The sequence below is a fragment of the Doryrhamphus excisus genome, linkage group LG5, assembly GCF_037039965.1.
Source record: "Doryrhamphus excisus strain RoL-2023G ecotype Guam linkage group LG5, RoL_Dexc_Guam_v1.1, whole genome shotgun sequence".
Lineage (NCBI taxonomy): Eukaryota > Metazoa > Chordata > Actinopteri > Syngnathiformes > Syngnathidae > Doryrhamphus > Doryrhamphus excisus.
The window spans coordinates 23,374,913-23,393,670 of NC_136361.1; the positions used below are offsets into that span (position 1 = coordinate 23,374,913).

The window sequence follows — 18,758 nt, forward strand, 5'->3', positions numbered from 1 at the left end:
CGCCATGCACAGTGGCCGCCATCACCGAATGGAGAGACCCATCCCCCAAACTGAGGAGGTAATCTCCCAGTTCGTGTTGGTCACTCATTAAAGTTCTGGTTGAGTAGATAAATTGTTGCTTTTCTTCTACCATTAGTGCTGGGACTCGTACTAGAGTTAAAAATATTAAAATGTTAAAACAAGGCTTTTAACGCTAATGAAGGTTCTGGGATGTCAACATTTTGACTCTTAAGCTGATTTATTCAACTGATTCCTTTGTGGCTCCTATTTAGCCTCCAGTTGTGACAGAGATCTTTCCATCTATCAAATGTCAAAATTAAGACCAGCGAAAAAATTACAAGAATTTTGCACTGTTGGATCTTAAGGAGGTTCCAAGTAGAATGCAAAAAGAAGAAATGAGAGTGAGACTAAATGTCTTTGAAGAAAGCAAATCCATCGTAAACAAGAATTAAAGTGAAATCGGCTCTTTGTCAAAACTTTAAACCACAGCCTTGAAAAGCAAAAATGCAGATTCAATATCATTTTCTGTCAGGTATTCTCACTATCATCATATCTTCATGCCGTTTTTCAACTGGTCTTAAAATTTCCATCAGAAGCGGATAGCAATCTCAGCAAGCAACAACACAAAAATATCTATTCTATTTCTATTTGATGTATCAAGACATGGGATGGTCTGTACAAGAGCATACAAGTTCATCAACAAACTTGAGAAAAATGTATTTTCATCATTATCTGAAATGACTGAAGATCCAGAGTTAAGATAAAATGTGTCACTCACCATCAAACGACCTTGTCTATGTCCACCTCCCACATCTTCGTTGTCTTTGTAGAAAGAGACAAAGTCAAAAAAACAACCTTCAGGGACCATCATAATCCTTTCGGCTGTATACTATAAACTCACTTAACACCATGCATTAACCGAAACCAACTAAATATCAGCCATGTCATGGTAGAATATTAGTTTAAATCAATTAATTACACATAAAGCAGAAAAAAACCTCCACTCACACAAAGTAAATGGCAGGATTAGAAGTACTTGCATCCGAGCCAATAACACAGTATCAGTAATCAGTCAATGGTACCATTGGGAAGTATGAAAGTAATCCACAGTCTTTAAAAAGGACGGCGATATGGCACAAACCGACAGACAGCCACATTTGTCAACAGCAATACCTAGAATACCATCACTGGGATCATCGGGGTCAGGTGTGTTGCTACGGAGACTGGCCATGTCGCCTCGCCTCCGCTGTCTGTGTCTCCGTCTGTACTGGAACTCGGCGTACTCCTTCAAAACAACAACACACAAATGTTTTCATCATAAAAAGATGACTAATAGTTCACATTCATTGACACATTCATAGAATCATTCGTATTCTTATACCATAGAGAAGAAGATTGCATCCTGCACTGAATGAATGACATCATCACCTACTGTATGTGGCATCTACTCAAAGTACTAAAACTGCAGTTGCAATACACACAATAACCCACACAGAAAGCTTTCTAGATCTTACAGAATCTGCACCTGTTCCAGTTGTATTTCTTTGGTTTTCCAAAATGCTGTTTTAATGTATTCCACCCACAGCCCGCATCTGGGCACGCCCACTCCGCTGTGATTGGTCCCACTCAGCCTCTACCGCTAACAACTTCTACAGCCTGTACCCGGGCATGCCCATATTAGGGAGTCAGAATAAGCAGAGCCATCAGATCCACTTCCAAATGCGCAAATGAACAAGAACACAACATTCTAACAACATTAAAAGGTCAGAAAAGTGGCAAAAGCATAAAAATGACCACATGTGAAAACTATAAATAGTTCATGGTTATATTTGTAAATTAATTAGATTTTCATGTAAAACAACCATTTTTTGTGTAGTTTATCATGTTGCATAGTTGTTGAGATATTTTGGCTAAATTTGGGTCAAAGTGAAAGTTATGCTTGAAATGTATCTTATTACAAAAGGCTCCTTTTTTGTTGAGAACTGATATTTTGCTGACACTTACCTATGTTCTACTGCTGAGTACAGAAATTATTTTATATACACAAAGGTCCCCAAAATCAACACTGAAACTAGAAAGTTCATGATCCCGCATCTCTAAAAGAAACCACATTAATATAAACAGTATTGTTTGTTTTTATATAGTGTGGGGCCTTGAGGCCACGGCTTTTCCTTTTGGAATGTATAGATAACTCTTGGCAGCTACTAATGCAAAGATGTTAAAGCGATCTTAAACAGTTTTCAATAATGTTCAATGTTGTATTTTACTTTTGTTTATATGTTATATATTATTCATATTGTATACAATCAGTATTCCTATTACCTGCTTAAGCAGAGGCAGATTATTGGAACAAAAATAAAACCTTTTTAAGTGTAGTTTGATGTTCAGCAATGGGTGTTGATACTTAACTTGAACCTGCTCGTAGCCTTAGGTCCACACACTGTATTAAGCTTGGAAATCCACTCAGATAGCAGAGTTCGTAATGTAGGCTATGTGATCATTTGTAATGCTAATATCACTTGCAGCTACCGGGATGATTTGTCATAGTGCAGTTTAGAGTCCACAGCAAAAAAAGCTTATCTCACATCAACAACAAAGCAGTTGGAATATACTCAGTACAGTCGTCCACATAAGAGTTCCAATTTCATTGCTTCACTCTAACACAGTTTCAAAAAATATATGAATTCATAAATGATGCTGTTTTGTTGTTGAATGCGGCCTGTTCGTACAAATATAATATCTTCAAGCAAATTGTCTGTATTTTTTGTGTGAATGCTACTTTACACTGGCCACCAAGTCCTGGAAAAAATCTCCTGACTCCCTCTTGGACCATGGCAGATGTCAAACACCACATTCGTGCTAACACATGTTCACACACTGATTGAAGTTTATTATCCTCACATGTCATATTTTAGCTGTTTCAAACAAAAGAACATGAATTACCTCAGGTGACGCAAAGCCCAAATATTCCCAGTCCCACGTTCCTCCGGCAAAACTACAATTGAGTAAGAATGATGTTTTGGTCAGTTACAAATAAATGACATGTAATTGGTTGTTTTTTGTAATTTCTGCAATGTTAAATTCAGCAATGTGTCTCACAGTGAGAGCTCTATGCTGGCATACTGAACTTACCTGCGTCTCGGGGCCTCTGGCGAGTCATTGGGGGCCACTCCTCTAGCTACCGAGGCCAGGAACTCCTGTCTCTTCTGCTGTACCAAACAGGCTGCACGAATTATCTTGTGGCGCGGAGTCCGTAGGTAAGGCCGGTTGACCTTTTGTGCAAGGTCTTCAGTTACCATCTCGAGGTCTGTCTGTGGAAACAACAAACATAGGCTGGACTTTTCCTGAAAAAATGTAGACTATGGGATTTCACAGGTTCAAGTGTAGCTACGAAATCATTGTTAAGAACAAAACTATGCAGTTTGTGCCGTGATAGAATACAAAATTAAACATTTTGCATTCATTGATATGAAAAATATCACAGAAAGAAGACCTCTATAGTTTTAACCCAATCAAAATGTAAAAAGTTGCAGTAAATAATGTTGATATCTTGTGAATTATATAAGACCTGCAAGTTCATGTGTATCTCAGGCAGGTCTTTAACTGAGAGAGTTCATATCTCGAATGACCTACATTAGACTTGAAGCTTTGAACATTAGTCTTTTCCTAATAAGTGAGGCTGAAACCTGCATGAGCTCATAGATCTCCTTCTTTGTGCTTTTAGGCTGCAAGAAGAACCCATAAGGATAAGAGCACTTGAGGATGCGGCGGGTCTTTAGTAGTTCCAGGACCGCATCTTCAATAAATGTTGTGTCAGGTGGGCCTCCTTCCCCTGAGAAAGAGTGTTACATAACAAATATCAGCTTCACCATTGTGCAATACACACTATACAACGTTTCATATTATCCATTTGTCACAGCAGATTACTTTCAAGGCCTGGAAAGTTGTCGAACAAGAAGAAAGACAATCACGGGAACATCTGTTGCAGTCAGTGTTAATTACCATCTAACGATATGCCAAGGGAGGTCCGTAATCGGTTGGGATTTAGTGAACTCAGAAGGGGTATTGTATAAATAGAAATCTTACCACCTCACAGATCACATATGTCGGTGATTAATATCTAATGATGATTACAGTAAAACCTCTCAGCAATTGTAAATCATGTAGAATGAAATGTGGACTTTTTTCGGCCATCATCCACAATCCTTAGGTGAAACATGAACACATATTTCTGTCCCTCTTTGGTGCATTTTAACGAGAGAAAACGTTGGGACATTGGGACGTACCTATTTCCACTACGAAGGCCTCTAAAAAACCCTCTAACAACCTCGTATCATTTGATTCACATACTGTGATCAGGCATTAACAAGTGCATTGATCACTGTAGCTTGGTTAATATACAAGTCAGTTATGTAAATGGGACACGGTTGGCGTTTATTTATTCTTTTAGTCAGAGCTTTAGAGCCAAAATAGGTATGTCCCATGACGTGCCTTGTTAGCTAGCTCGTACTAACTTGTTTTCTCTTGTTAGAATGCACAGAAAAAGGAAATAAATATGTGTTCATGTTTCACATAAGGATTGTGAATGATGGGCAAAATTCCACAAAAGGTGTTCCTTTAATCAACGTCTGAATGACTGTTACAGCTATGAGTCTGCATTGTTAAATTATTGCCAGTCAAAAAGAACTGTTTACTTGTATCAAAGTGTCTCCTAAGTATTAGCTATACTCACTCATCTCCTTCATTTCATCTACCTCCATAAGCTCAAAATGAGCCCACTAAATAAAGATCAAGACTGTTTAGAAAAGAATCAAAACTTACTTCCATGTAAGGCCCGACTGAGTTGCTCCATTTTTTCTTTGGCTGTTTTTAACAGGCGCTGCTCCAGCTATGGTGAAGAAGACAGCAGTTCTTTTACTGGTGAGTTTAAACATTATCTGAGTGAATATACAGTAAGTCAGCATTATAATATACAAGTACGTAAGAAAAAGCAAGGAGTGTAGATTAGCATATGACATGGATATGTTCACGTTCATGTACACAGGGAAAAGTGCATGGGAAGAGTAGTACTATTCACCTGATAGCTGTGTTCATGGTTCTTGAAGCGTGTGTAGTAGTGCATGAAGCGGTCCAGTTCCTGAAAACTCTTGTGTTTCTTTTCTGCCTGTACACAAAAAGTCAATATGATTAAAACAAAAAAACCCTTTCAGTCTTAAATGTTATTCTCATTTGCATCAGAGTATTTAGAATTGAAGCCTTGAGGCCAACGTGTGCATACGTCTTCGGTCATCTCCTTTGACTGCTCCTCCACCTGTTGAATGACTTCATAGCGGGTACAGCGATAATAGCCTCCTGTGGATGAACTGTGCTTTTTCCACTCTTCCAGACAGATCCAACAGAAGTCATATTTACACTGAAGGGAAAGAAGGGAAAATAACTGTAGAAATCTGTTAAGCTTATCTGTGACATTTAAACTACATTGAAGGATTTGTTGAAAACAATTGGGAGTTCAGAGTGAGCCTGTACCTGTTCTGTAATCGTGCTAACTCCAAGAAGCAGTAATGTGTATGTATGCGCCTCAAAAGATTTGTTCTACAAGTACTATTTTAGAAAACACAATATTAAGACTGTCCTTGTGCTGGCTGCTTTGTGTGTGCCCATTCTTTGTATTCCATCCGGACCATTGTCTGAACTTCTTAATGAATTCCTTAAAGTATTCTGCCACTGCTGGTACTCAAGACCCCATTTGAAATCAGCAACCCCATCGGGTATTGTAGAACAACAAAACACTACAGCCACTTCAATTCGGAGCCCATAGCGAGGTAAGAAATCTCTGTTCCACTGCTACAAGCTCTTGTGCGAATGAAAAGTTAGCCAGAACATCGCACAGCCCTCAAGGCAGAGATGTCTGTTTACTCAGAAATGCTCTCCGTACATGACATTTAAGGAAAGAAAATACAAAAATCAAATTTCCAGGTTGGTGCTGTGTGACAAGACAAGGACAGGTAGCATGGAAAGGAGTGACACAATTGTTCCTAGTTTCCTAGCAACACTAGAGAAGCTATTTCTTACCAGATAATAACAGGTCAAGAGACTGAGATGTCGATGGCCTCTGAGTTTTGGACACTGGCACTATTTCTACTGAATTAATCTCAATCTCTCATCAGTCATCTTGAACCAGGATGGAGACAAAGACAGAGACAGAGGCCGAGACAAAAATGGCCTGGCTGCATGACCGCACTGAGGTCCATTCGTGGCTTGGCTTCCAGCAACAGAGATAGAAACACATATCAGTCTGCCAAGAGGATTTGGTGTGATCACTGGTGTCACATTTCCTCCTCCGCTGACCACGGACTACAATCTATTTTCTCTCAGTCATCTCTGCACTTCTTATCATATCCACCTCAGGAATACAAGAAGCTTCCGAATAACAGTGGCTTACTGGCTTCCTCGCAGTTTGACTTTTAGTACGAGAAAATGGCAGGAACATTTGTTTAAAAAATCAAATTGAATGGAATTAATGCACTTATATTCGGAGCATATCTACAGTTAAGTCTACAGAAAGCTATCCATCCAATCTCGATGCAGCTTCTTCTGTTCAGGGTCAATGGGGCCTATTCTAGCTGATTTAGCACCCTGGAGAGCTCACCACTCAATCACAGGGCTGAATGAAAGTAATGGGATATAGAAAACGCTGCCAATTAACAGTATTACTCGCACAAGTTGTCATTCATTGTATTTTTTGTATGATCTTTAAAAACTCAGCTTCAAAGGAAAATATTGTGCAGTAATACAAATGCAATTTTAGATATAACTTATGCGATCATCCCGACTCACATCATGGTTTGAATTCTGTGCCTTCACCCTCCAGGGCCCAAAGACAATACATATTTACGCAAATGTTATGTATTCTGTCATTTTGTCGATGAGGATAAAATAAACATACTGCTGTATATGCTTTGATCTGATTATGATTTGATCAATATGAGCTTACACGCTTATCTGATAGAAGCTGTTTGCTGAGCACTTAACAAAATGAGACCTTCTGCAGCTGGGAGCTGTTAGTATGAGTGCCAATGCTGTTTGCACAGCATGTGACATATGTCTCTTAAGTATGAGCATACTTTTTTGGCTACAGACAGTACAGTGTTCAACAAGCCCTCAGAACCAGAACAAAGTGTATCTATAGAGCCGTGTGTCATCTAAGTACAACTTACCTTCGCACACTGCATGTGGTTGCAACCCTCATTTTTCTGAATTGGGGATTTGCAGTTGGCACAGGGTTTAGAGTTTGTGAGCAACCATAAACAGTTGGCGGCATCTTCATAAGCTTCACTCACACCAGCCACTACAACAAGGGGAGAGCAAGGTAAATGGAACAATGAGAAGCATGTGTCAATAAAAAATGGTGCAGTAATTTCCAAAACATACAGTAGACAATCATCATCATTTTCCAGGGTTACTGAAGAATAAACCCATTTCATGACGCATTGATCAGCTCTCAAGCATCGTATGGAATGCGTTAGTGGCCATTTGAAAGGGAGTTCTCCAGGTTTTTGATAGACCGATACGTATCTGAGAGGAAGTCTCCTATCGCATTGATGTTGCCCGTGATGCAGGTGGTGGCCACATTGAACACTTGTCAGACAGGCAATACAACTTCATGCCGAGTAGAATACCCTTGACTCGGCTACAGTTTGCTACTGTTCTTCCTTTCAATCATTTCATTACGGAAAAGTTTTATTTTTATAACCCTGTATGTAAACATTCAAAAGCTGGAAGTACTAAATCTCTGATGTGTTGAAAGCCAAAATGAAAAGCTAAGATCGCCTAAAATGGAAATTGGACTAAAAACGAAATCTAATACATTGAGAGATTACCGGTAAGCCTATTTTAAAGAAAAAGACACCATTCTCAAAATAGTGTTTGCCTTCTTTTTCATCCAGAATGTATTGTTCATCCACAACAATGGTGATGTTCCCCTGTCTTACATGCAGGGTGTAGTCTGTCATCACAATAGACTCAAGCAGTTTAGCTGCTGGTGAAGACAGCAGTCGAACGAATACAACATGAAAAAGCCTAGACATCAAATCATCTCCTTCAAAAAATTAAATGAGCAGCAATACTCACATTCCTCAGGTTTCATCTCATTGACTTTCTGTAGCCATAACTTCCAGATGTCACAGTCACAGGGCTCATGGGCTTCACCTTGACACTCCCTGGAATGAATACACAGCAGTATCGTACTTACTGTAATTACAGAGTCTCCACCAGTTTTAAATTCATTAGGATTCTAGTTCCAGTTTACAATGTAGAGTTCTGACATTGACGGAGCGGCTGAACATAACATAATCATTTCAACATTTAACACACATTTTGTGCATTGTCTTTATCTAACTGCTTCAAAATGATAATCTTAATTTTAACAGTTATTTCTTTACTATTGTGTTGGTTAAAAAGCTCATCACACAAGTTTTTACGGAATACCTACTAAGAGTGTATAGAAGTAATAGATTATACGTTATCTTTTCACACTTCTGCAGTGTGCATGTCATTCTCAGCTTTAAATCTTTTCAGGGACTGACAGCCAATATAAATGATTAATTTGCAATTTATCTGGACCTAATTATATAATGATCTTATAATCCAGGGATTAACTGAATGAAAACCCCCTTATCATATCATATCATGTGGCTGGGCAATGATTACAGACCAGCAGAAGAGGTGTCCCTTGCCACAGTCTACAGCCGGTGCCCGAAGCAATGGAAAGCTGAGCGGGTCGGAGGTGGACGCCCCGGGGCCGTGTGTCTTCAGCCGCACTGCCCTTTCACAGCCAGCCTCGGGACACCAGCGAATTGCTGGATTGTTCTCCACAAATGCCTGGCAACAAGAAAAGAAGAGTTACAACAGTGATGAAATTCATAAACATATTGTGAGGCACACGCAATTGTTAACACACTTATTTTGAATACTATGTTTCTGTAAGCACCGTAAACAGGTTCCGGTCCAAATAAACACTTAATGTGATCACAGGTATTCTGTTTTTCTCTTATGCGAGTGAAACTGCCCTTTCTCTTGTTGAATGTAAAATGTCATTACTCCAAACATCACTCATACAGTATAATTGTATTATGTCCTGTGTTATGGCCAAAACATAAATTGTGTTCCACTAAACAATACAAATTGCTTTCAAATTGAACACTGTCTCTCAGTTCTTTTGGATGTTTGCTTTGACTCCCATTAAAAGTCATTTTCAGTCTGTCTTGACACCTAACAGTAGAAATAGAATGCTTGACCAGGTTGGTGATGGTATGATTTCATTATTTAGTAACGGATGCAATCGAGAGGGTGTTCCAATTTTGGTGCACCTTGATGTCAAACTGGAGGTAGCGTTTGTCCATCTCTCGGGACACCACACTCTCGATGACCTCCACAGGTACCAGTTGGTAGCAGTCAAAGGCTGGACACAGGATGTTGTGGGCTTCACCCTCTTGGATCTTTAGATTAAGAAACCTGTTGCACACAATAAATGAAGAGAATGTGATACATCTCAGGCCAATGCATACCATCTGCAAAGCACATACCCTTCCCAGCATGTTCTGCAGAAATCATGGCCACAGGACATGTCAACAGGTTCTTCAAAGACTGAAATGGAAGACATGCAGATTCCACACTGTGAGGGAAGAAAAATAACATTAATATTATTTATGGATCTCAGACTCGTAATAGAGTATCAATTATATATTAAATCAATCTTGAAAACCTGCATGTAACCTTATGTCATGTCACCCACCACAAGTGTATGAACTACGACTGTTGTGAGTTATTTCCTCACACCTCAAAAGCAATGAAACACAAACACACAGACACAGCAAAACATTACATAAGACATACAAACCAGGCAGTTTATGTTAACAATGTCAGTACTGAGAGTAAAAGAACAGAATGTGATCTAATCGACTGTAACCTTTAAACGGGCTGCTGGAGTAGCCCCACTGGTCAATTGGCGCTGTTGGCACAGTCCAAGACATCTTCCCAGAGACACACCAAACAACATGTCTGACAAACATAACCTTTAACTTCTCATTCAAAAAAACTGCTGACATAAAGTCTCTTGGCTGAAGAGAGCATTCAATGCCAGTTAAGTTCACATACAGAATCGCTTACAGTGCCTTGACCCATGTAAGGTAGTAACACCATCATGGAAGACAGCTGGTTTATGGTTTTGGTGATGTATTACACAATTTGGCTTTTTAGTGCATATGTTACATAGTCTGGCCACAAATAAACAATTTAGTTACTAATTAGTATCCACATATTCTTTTATGTGACCTTAGTTGCAGATTAATTTTCTTTCAAGTAAGCAAGAAAAAAGACAAATCCCCGGGGGTCAGAGCTACTGTGTGTTAGATTTGAACTTCACTCGCCAAAGAAGAATCTTCATCAGCGGTATTGAGACTGATGTGGTCTGGTGAGGTGATAGAGGAGCGGGTGGTGCGTGGTGTCCGAGGTGATGGCAGGGTGTCCCAGGCGTTGCAGCCACTCGGGGGAGGGTTGGGCATCTGTACACCCGAGCGTTGGCAGCAGTGCTCTGCATTGGTCATCCAAGCCTCTAAGAGTTTTTCTCTGTCCCAATCTGTTGTCAAGAAAAGACAGAAGTGTTCAAACATACCATTCTAGTTGCACAGTAACTATAGTAGAGTTTGACAATGAAGACTACGTAAACATATATTATAGTCAGAAAGACGTGAGAATATGATCTTATTATGCCCTATTCTTCTCTGCTGTCCCAGTGAATCCGCTGCAGCCCATAGACATATCATTTCCGTGGCAACCACTGAAGCCTCTCCAACAGCCAACAGCATAGACCTACTGCCACCTGCTTTCCTCTTACAGAATAGCTTTTCTCTTTTACACTGGCAGGCAAACATGCTTGAGAGTTCTTTAAGAAAATTGCAGACATTGTGACTGGTACTTGATTCCAAAATTCCTCAGAAGAATGTCTCTGTTTATAATAAGAAACACGACCCGGTCAACTGTGCAATTAGGCCATTATCAGCCACAAGACACGTTTCACCACCAATCTAACGCCCAGGACTCTAAATGGCCTCGTTTAGATAATGAATACTGCAACAATTTCTCCAATCTCCATTCAATTAAAAGTCTTCACTTAGGATGACCCTATCTCCATGCTTTCATCAAAATTAGGTTGAAATAAAAAGTTTTCACACTTGGCCTTATATCAAAACTTGGCTTGGCACAAGCATCGACAAGCAGGGGCAGCTCGGCAAGCAAGCCACCAGAACTAGACTAACATGGAAAAATACGTTGAAAAGTTAGGGAGGAGAGGAGGTCATCGGCATTAAAAAATACTTCTGGAAATGAAAAACATCCCAAAATATCATATCCCTGTTAGACGAGGCGAATAAATATAGCATCGTTTTGGGGTCATTTCTCTCATCGCCACCCCAAAAGTATGTCTCATATGTAGCACGCAGAGTGTAGCTCTACAGCAGACTCTTGGTCCATCAGAACGGTAGGTGGGACGGAGCATCCACTTCATGCAGTGAGTGGTATCTGGTGATGGGCGATTTTTCTGTATCTGTGTAACAGTCTCTGAGAAATAAGTCAATTGGGATGGAAACTGTATAGAAAATGTGTGAGCTGGGAGTTTGCAGACGGCTACATCCACCTAACCTTCATCTGCATAAAAGGTCCATAGTAGCTTTATCAGTGGGCTTTTGTAGAAAATGTTTAGTCATTTGTAACTCATTTCTGTGTAAAGAGGACTAGACAGATACCACATTCAATGCAGAAATATCTCCATTCTAATTCCTAAATGCCATTCCTTCTGCTTAAATACACTGACAAAGAGGTCAAAGAATTCTTAGTGGAGCTAATAAGACCCAGAAGAATGCTTGCAAGCAATCTAAGATACTTTTTTGTAGTGATGGAATGTTGTACAAATGCTCCACCTTATTCCACAATGACCACATAGCTGACTCACTATTGCATAAAGATCACAAGCGCTCAGGCTTCTGTTATCGGAATACACATTTTGCCAGCTTTATTTACTCACAGAACGCTAAAATTCTATTATTTGAGGTCCATAATTGCGATGTGTGTTGTGTCAATGTACCATGGGCGCGTAGCAGTGCCTCTGCAGTGAAGAGTGGTGCTTGCAGCATGTCAGCTGTCTCCACTATGAGCATATCTTTCAGCCTGCGTAGATCTTGAGGTTGCAGGCCCTCGTACAGCTGGGTGGGGGGTGGGGGGGGCAATGAAACAGGAGGCAAGGACAAAAAATACAGGAAGGGAAAACATTGTGAACGAAGGGCAGCAAAAAAAAATTATTACAAGGAATGAGAAATAGTTATCATAATGAAAGATAAAACAGATAAAACAATACCAAGTACAAAAATATCTACTTGCTGACATTTGATCCAACTGTAGCGAGCTAAAGGAATACAAACCCAATGACAGACTATTTGGTGCAAGTAGAAAAAGAACACTGAAGTCTTCAAACGTTGGGTTAAATCAAACTGTGCATCTATGAAAATATCATCTTGGAAAGATGACACAATTAAGGAGAACGGTGAAAGATCACACCAGATGATCTGTGTAGATTTTACCACCTCATGTTACGACATGGTGTACCTCTCTTCTGTCGAGAGCTGCGTACTCTGCCTCTATACCCTCCGCCTCAGGGGCGAGTGAGAAGACCATCTGTGACTCTAGGCACAAGGCCAGATCCTTGTGGTGCTGCTTCTCAGCGCAGTCACACGGAGTCTCGCGGTTTTCGTTCTCTGCAAAAAGGTCTGCGTCTCTCTGCACTAGAAACTGAAGAAGTGGGGAAAAAAGCACATTTTTAATGTTTGAAGGGGGGGGGGCAAACAGAATAGATGTCAATATATGTATTGTTATGTTACTTGAAGCCTTGGCTTTCCAAAATACAGGACTTTTATCTATTTATTGTTATTTATTATTTGTTTATTTTAGTATACATCACACCGACACTTACACCTACACTTGAATATTATATGTATAATACATGACATATGTATAATAACCAGGTATGATATTGAGAGGTAAGTCACTGTGCTTTTTCAGTGGAGTTCTACCTTCTCTTGGACTTGCTTTCTTCAGGCGTCTGATTGGATAAATAGCCCTAAGAGTTCATAAGGACTAGCACTACCTGTTCTTCTGGTGTTCTGTTGTATGTCGGTGCTTGGAACAGTGAGCTGTCATGGGGGGCGTGAGAGGCAGGGAACACTTTCAATGTTAGCACAGTCCTGCCAACATGTATGAATTTATTGTACTCTACAGGCACATATGTGTGTATGCTTCACGGCGCTCCATTTTGTTGGATTTTCTTTGGTATAGTTTCAAGTTCAGACTGATGGATAAATAGATTGTTTATAGTATAGTATAGTATAGTAATAGACCATTATCGGTTTTTCAATACTATTTCAAATGGGGTGTGTGTGAATACATTTATTTCCCTGGGGGGGCTTGACAGAACGTAATTAAGAACCACTGACATCGGCAGATAGGCTCGTCACAACTGTGCCAAGAGTCACCCTTCAGATTTCAGACACCCTTTTTTCGACAATACTACCTTTTAGGGACAATACTATCAAAATTAAACTTACATAAATACCCTAAGAGTAGTACAGCAGTTGAGATTTACTGGCAGGGCCATGGTCTGGAGCAGCATGAGTGCTGTCAGCACTTGGGAGCTGCGGTTCATTGAGGGAAACATGAATTCCATCATTTACTGTGACATGCTGAAGCAGAGCATGATAGCGTCCCGTTGGGAACTGGAAGGCATTGCAGTTTTACAACATGGAATCGAACCCCAAACGCCTCCCAGATGACAAGTGCCTTGCTGAAGAAGCTAAAGGTGATGGAGTGTTCACACCTGAACCTGACTGAGCACCTGATGGGCATGAAGCTGTGATGCCATCATGGAGAATTACAAGAGGATTCCAGTGACAACCTGCACAGCTCTGGGGGACCCAATGCCCAAGCGTAGAATCTAAAATTATGTATACAATTTTCAACTTCCCTAAAATGAGTTTCCTTTTTAGTTGCTGGATGAAAAAACTTGGTACCGAGGTTGTGTTTTTATGTACTTTTAGCTTGGGTCGGTAATACAATACAATACCATACGATACGACTGATTACTCAATGTTCTTGTACTGTAGCTATCCAACTTTGCTGTTCCCTTGACCAGACGTAGGTTTTAATTGTTCATCAGGATTCTAGCCAATACTAGCCAATACTCAATGGTTGTGATTTTGTGAGTGCAAAATATTGTTCCTTTTCTTGGACTCACAAGTGGCCTTGACACAAGACAGCACACCTGCCACTCATCTAGATTGAATGTTAATAAAATGACGCCTGAATAGGCCACATTAACATCAGGTTTATTCCTGTTGCTTTTATCTTCTTTGCTTCAAACAAAGTGCCCCTTGCTTCCCAACCCTGATCTTTTGATCTATATACACGGCTCATACTTGAGAATATTTTAAACCAAGTGGTGTGGCAAATAAAAACAAGGGGCCGTGTTACCTCCACACAAGTCTTCATTCCCGAGGCAGCAGCGTAGTGCAGGCAGGTATTTTTCTTATTGTCCGTGGCATTGATATCAGCCCTCTCGTATTCGCCATGGTCCAGCTTTGCTCCGGTCCACGCCAGAATGATTTGCAGACACTCCGCACGTCGCTGCTCATCTTCATACGGTCGTGAGATGCGGGGTAGCAGCGCCCCCTCTGAGGTCAGGATCAGGGGTCCCATGCAGAGAAGATGCAAAGACGTCTCATTCTGCACATTGCGTTTGTTCGGATTTCCATCTTTGCTTCGGAGAAAAGACCTGGAAGTAAGACAGAAAGGAATTCTAGTGAAAAGTGACCTTTTCTCAGCGCTCCTTAGTTACATTTTCCCTTTGTAAGCCAATGCTTGAGTGGACCTCTCCCCCATCTAAATGTACCCACTGGTGGGTCTGTGACATTAATGTGACATTAAACCAAAACGACAAAAAAGGAGAAAGTTTATTGTAGTTCTAAACATATTTCATTTGCTTTTCAGATTTTTTACACACCTTTTGCCAATGCATCATAGCCAATTATGCACATTAAACATGCACATTTATGGTGAACTAGTTAGACACACAACTGGTGTTGTGAAGACAAGCCATAAGTATTATAATGATGACAAGATAGCAAGATGAAGTGACACTTTAAAAACATAAGTTAGCAAGTACCCCATGAACGTGATAGCCGCTTATAGCCTGCCCTTGGGACAAAAGCGAGCTGGCTAGCTGCCACCAGAGGCAGTGACAGCCACGCAAAATATGTAAACAAAGATGCCAGAAAGTGGAATGAGATTGAAACCTGAGTCAACACACACACTGGCATAGATAGGCTTAGTCTGTGACAAGCTGTCATCAATTGACTGAAACATTTTAGCTACTATTTAGTGGCCAATATGTCAATCTATATAGAGTATAGTACATCCATCCATATAATATATTACTTACCATTGTTTTCAAGTACAAAAAACAACAACACATTTTTAAGGTGTGGCGGTTTGTATTTTGCTGTGGCTGTACGAGGAAACCTAGTTTCTATTTACCTTTCAGCCTAAACCCACTCCACTTGCTTCTAATTCAATCCCTCTTCTGATTGTACATTTAAAAGAGGAAAGATCTCTAAACGAGCTAAAATAAACACATTAGCTTGTGGGATGGCAAGCTCTTTCAGTCCCATCCAAATCCATCCCAGCATGCAACATTCCTACGAGCTGATAACAGATGGCTACATGGAAAAACAGATGGGACAGAAACATATAGAGAGGCAGGACATGAACAATGTTGTTAGCATGCCAAGCCTTAACAATAAAAATAAAACAACACCAAGAAAGGGAAAAAACAACAGAGAACTGCGCATGATAAATAGATGATTAAATTAAAATAAACATAATAAGAAGTCTTTCAATCGGGTGGAAGTTAATGTTGTAGATAGCTTTCACTACTTCCAATAGAGGGCGCAAACTAATCAGGTCCAACTAATTTACTACCATAAAAGACTACAGAAGAATTGAAAGGAATTCTAACAATATGTAAGGCTGGTGGGGAAAAAGGACAATTTCATATAATCAGCACACTGGAGTTAAGCGGTTTAGTACAATGGAGTCTTAATGTGGAAAAAACACATTTTTACATTTTTAATGCCATCTAAAATTGATTTTTTATATATATGTAAAAAAGGAATAAGCAATAATCGTTAATGGTTTTAATAACCGATGAAGGAAATGTCCTCCATCTTCCATAAGCCCCATATCACCTTGTTAAAATATCTTTTGAAATGTTTACATTATGTACACTTGTATTTTATGGTCTTGGCGAGATCCTGACCTGAGTAGTCGTGTCATGGCGTGTCGGGCAGCGTAGTGAAGCGGAGTGTTGTGCTGGTAGGACTCTCCATATGTAGAATTGGGATCCAGAGCTTCTTTGAACTGTAGGTTGCTCTCATATAAGTGGCAAGCCAGCATCTCATCCCCGTTGATGAGAGCCTTACGGAACTTGGTGGCTGTGTTCCCCATCTCCTCCCCTGTCGCGGGTACGGGATCTGACGTTGCAGCCTCTCGGATGGTCTTTTATCTACTCAAGTCCAACATGCAGACATACTGGGAGTCCTAAAAAAAAAGACAAAAAAAATGGGTTTAAATTCCCAGAGTCCGAGATGAAAAGGCCCTTGTTAGCTACACAATAAATAAACATCTGGCATGCTCACTCAGCTTCATGCAATTAAATTGTCCAGTCATGGAATAATTCAATCCAAAATGCCTCCTAAGCCAAGTCTATTTTTACCGCTGATTCAAGAAGAGCCCTTCAAGTATGAACAGTTTTCCTTCCCCGTGACTCACAAGGAAAAGCGCTTAATCTCCAAGGTCGTGGAGGCTGCTCTGCCACAAGCCGCGTCAGGATCACAAACGCCGCTTAACCACCCCTTCATTTTGTTTTGTTTTGAGTAGATCATCATCGAGCCAACAAAGCTCACACTGAGAGAAGAACATGACTTCCGCTGGCATCATCGGGAGCTTCCGCCGTCCCCCACTAAAGCTGCCCATCCCACCCAAGGAACCAGCGTGTGACAAGACATCCTCAAATCGTGAACATCGTGCACAGTCAGCACTTCACCTCCGTCAGAGGACCATATGGTTAGAAAAGGAAGGCTTTTACATGTTTTCTTTTCTGCCACATATACAAATGTTATGATTCCAGATTTGGCACAGTTGCAATCCGCTGAGATCAATAGCTACAAAAAATAAAAAAATATTTCTCAGTAACCGCATCAATCAAAATGATTGTCTTTGTCATGTCACTTTGGTTTGATATTGATCTCAATAGAATGGTTATAACCTGGCATTAGAAATTACTCACAACATTCTAATTGGATTAGATACCCTGTACTGTACTTTCACAGTATATGTTCACAGGGTGAATACTGTGAACGAACAGACTCACCAAAGCATCTAGTAACTGTCACGACTGACAAAGAAGTTTAATCATATTTCAAACCAGCCAAGTTAATTCTCAGTAATGTTGCTTGACATCAATAACAACTGTCCCAGTGAGTCTTAAACATGCAGGCAATGAAACAAAGGCACAAAGCTCCACACGTTAAGGCAGGAACAGTCGAAACAAATGTGATGTTCCACTTTTAGTGACTTTAAACAGATGATCTTTGCACAGTTACATAAGCGCATACAGGGAAAAGTCAACACCACTCAATACGGTGGCTACCCACGTTATTATGACTGATTAACCAAGCTACCAAAACACCAAAGTCTGACTCTCGCTGCTCTCACAGCAACAGTTATAAATACGATCTTGCCTCTTCTCTCTTTTAGTGCAGGCCTGTTGTCTTGTTGTGGACATTTCAGCCACCTCAAGCCGACTACTGTCTAGCGTGTTGCGTTCACTCTACAGTCGGCGGGGACGCTTAGTTAACACCTAATTACATTTCTATTCAGCGTTACCGCACTACGGTCAACTAACCTCAAACAACGTTTGCTAAAATTATTCTACGTATGGACACATTCCCCCCCAAATCGCCCTGCGCAACATTGACCGCTTGTATTGTTTTTTATGCGAACAAAAAACATCATGACGCTAGCATCTGCGTTGGCTAACGTCAGCGAATACGATAGCGAGTCAGCTAGCAAGCTAGCCTCGCTGCTAGCGAACTTAGCTCGTACAGTTAACAAACTCGCTGTAAACAATGGATAACAATGATTTCTGACTTACACGCGTGGCACATACAGCTGCTTTACGCCCCGGTCTTGTGACTCAACTGTCACTCGTTGGCACAATGCACGGCAATCGAAACTACGCTCGTCCATGTAATGAATAATGTGAATGTTGTGATGTTGTTCCCAAAGCCTGTCAACTCTCTACTGGCTGCTCGTGGGTTGCCAGGTTTCTGGAATTCCCCTATCCAAGACCGAAAGGTATTTCGTTTCGTTTTCGTTGCATACTTGACATTAGGAGCAAGTAGCAGTCGGTTGTAAACGTGCATACTTTGATGTGTCAAACCGGTAATGTAAAAATAATTATACGTCCGCGTGTATACCATCGTAAATGTGTCACTAATGTGGATAGCCTATTTATTGTGAAACATGGCAACATGGGGGATATTGACCTAACTTTTAATGGTCGGTAAACTCTACAGGTCGAATGTGTAATATTTCAA

At 40.4% G+C, this 18,758-nt stretch overlaps 1 protein-coding gene across 3 annotated transcripts in view; it reads right to left on the bottom strand.

The window, feature by feature from the left end:
* LOC131105246 (ankyrin repeat and IBR domain-containing protein 1-like) overlaps positions 1-18,482 on the bottom strand; it is a 21,418-nt gene extending 2,936 nt beyond the window's left edge. The window contains exons 1-19 of one of the 3 annotated variants that reach the window (XM_058053161.2): positions 18,314-18,482; positions 16,418-16,698; positions 14,575-14,875; positions 12,658-12,840; positions 12,140-12,257; positions 10,428-10,636; positions 9,585-9,673; positions 9,369-9,513; positions 8,714-8,880; positions 8,131-8,219; positions 7,218-7,348; positions 5,279-5,413; positions 5,078-5,164; positions 4,822-4,888; positions 3,687-3,832; positions 3,133-3,311; positions 2,944-2,995; positions 1,183-1,285; positions 779-822 (exon numbers count right to left, since the gene is read on the bottom strand). In XM_058053161.2, the coding sequence (XP_057909144.2) occupies positions 779-822; positions 1,183-1,285; positions 2,944-2,995; positions 3,133-3,311; positions 3,687-3,832; positions 4,822-4,888; positions 5,078-5,164; positions 5,279-5,413; positions 7,218-7,348; positions 8,131-8,219; positions 8,714-8,880; positions 9,369-9,513; positions 9,585-9,673; positions 10,428-10,636; positions 12,140-12,257; positions 12,658-12,840; positions 14,575-14,875; positions 16,418-16,605 (2,433 nt within the window). In that variant the 5' untranslated portion in view covers positions 16,606-16,698; positions 18,314-18,482. Of the gene's footprint in view, positions 1-778; positions 823-1,173; positions 1,286-2,943; positions 2,996-3,132; positions 3,312-3,686; positions 3,833-4,821; positions 4,889-5,077; positions 5,165-5,278; positions 5,414-7,217; positions 7,349-8,130; positions 8,220-8,713; positions 8,881-9,368; positions 9,514-9,584; positions 9,674-10,427; positions 10,637-12,139; positions 12,258-12,657; positions 12,841-14,574; positions 14,876-16,417; positions 16,699-17,900; positions 18,141-18,313 lie in introns of those variants that run through there. The other 2 variants (XM_058053159.2, XM_058053160.2) reach the window with 2 other exon arrangements.
* Between the last annotated feature and the right edge of the window lie 276 nt (positions 18,483-18,758).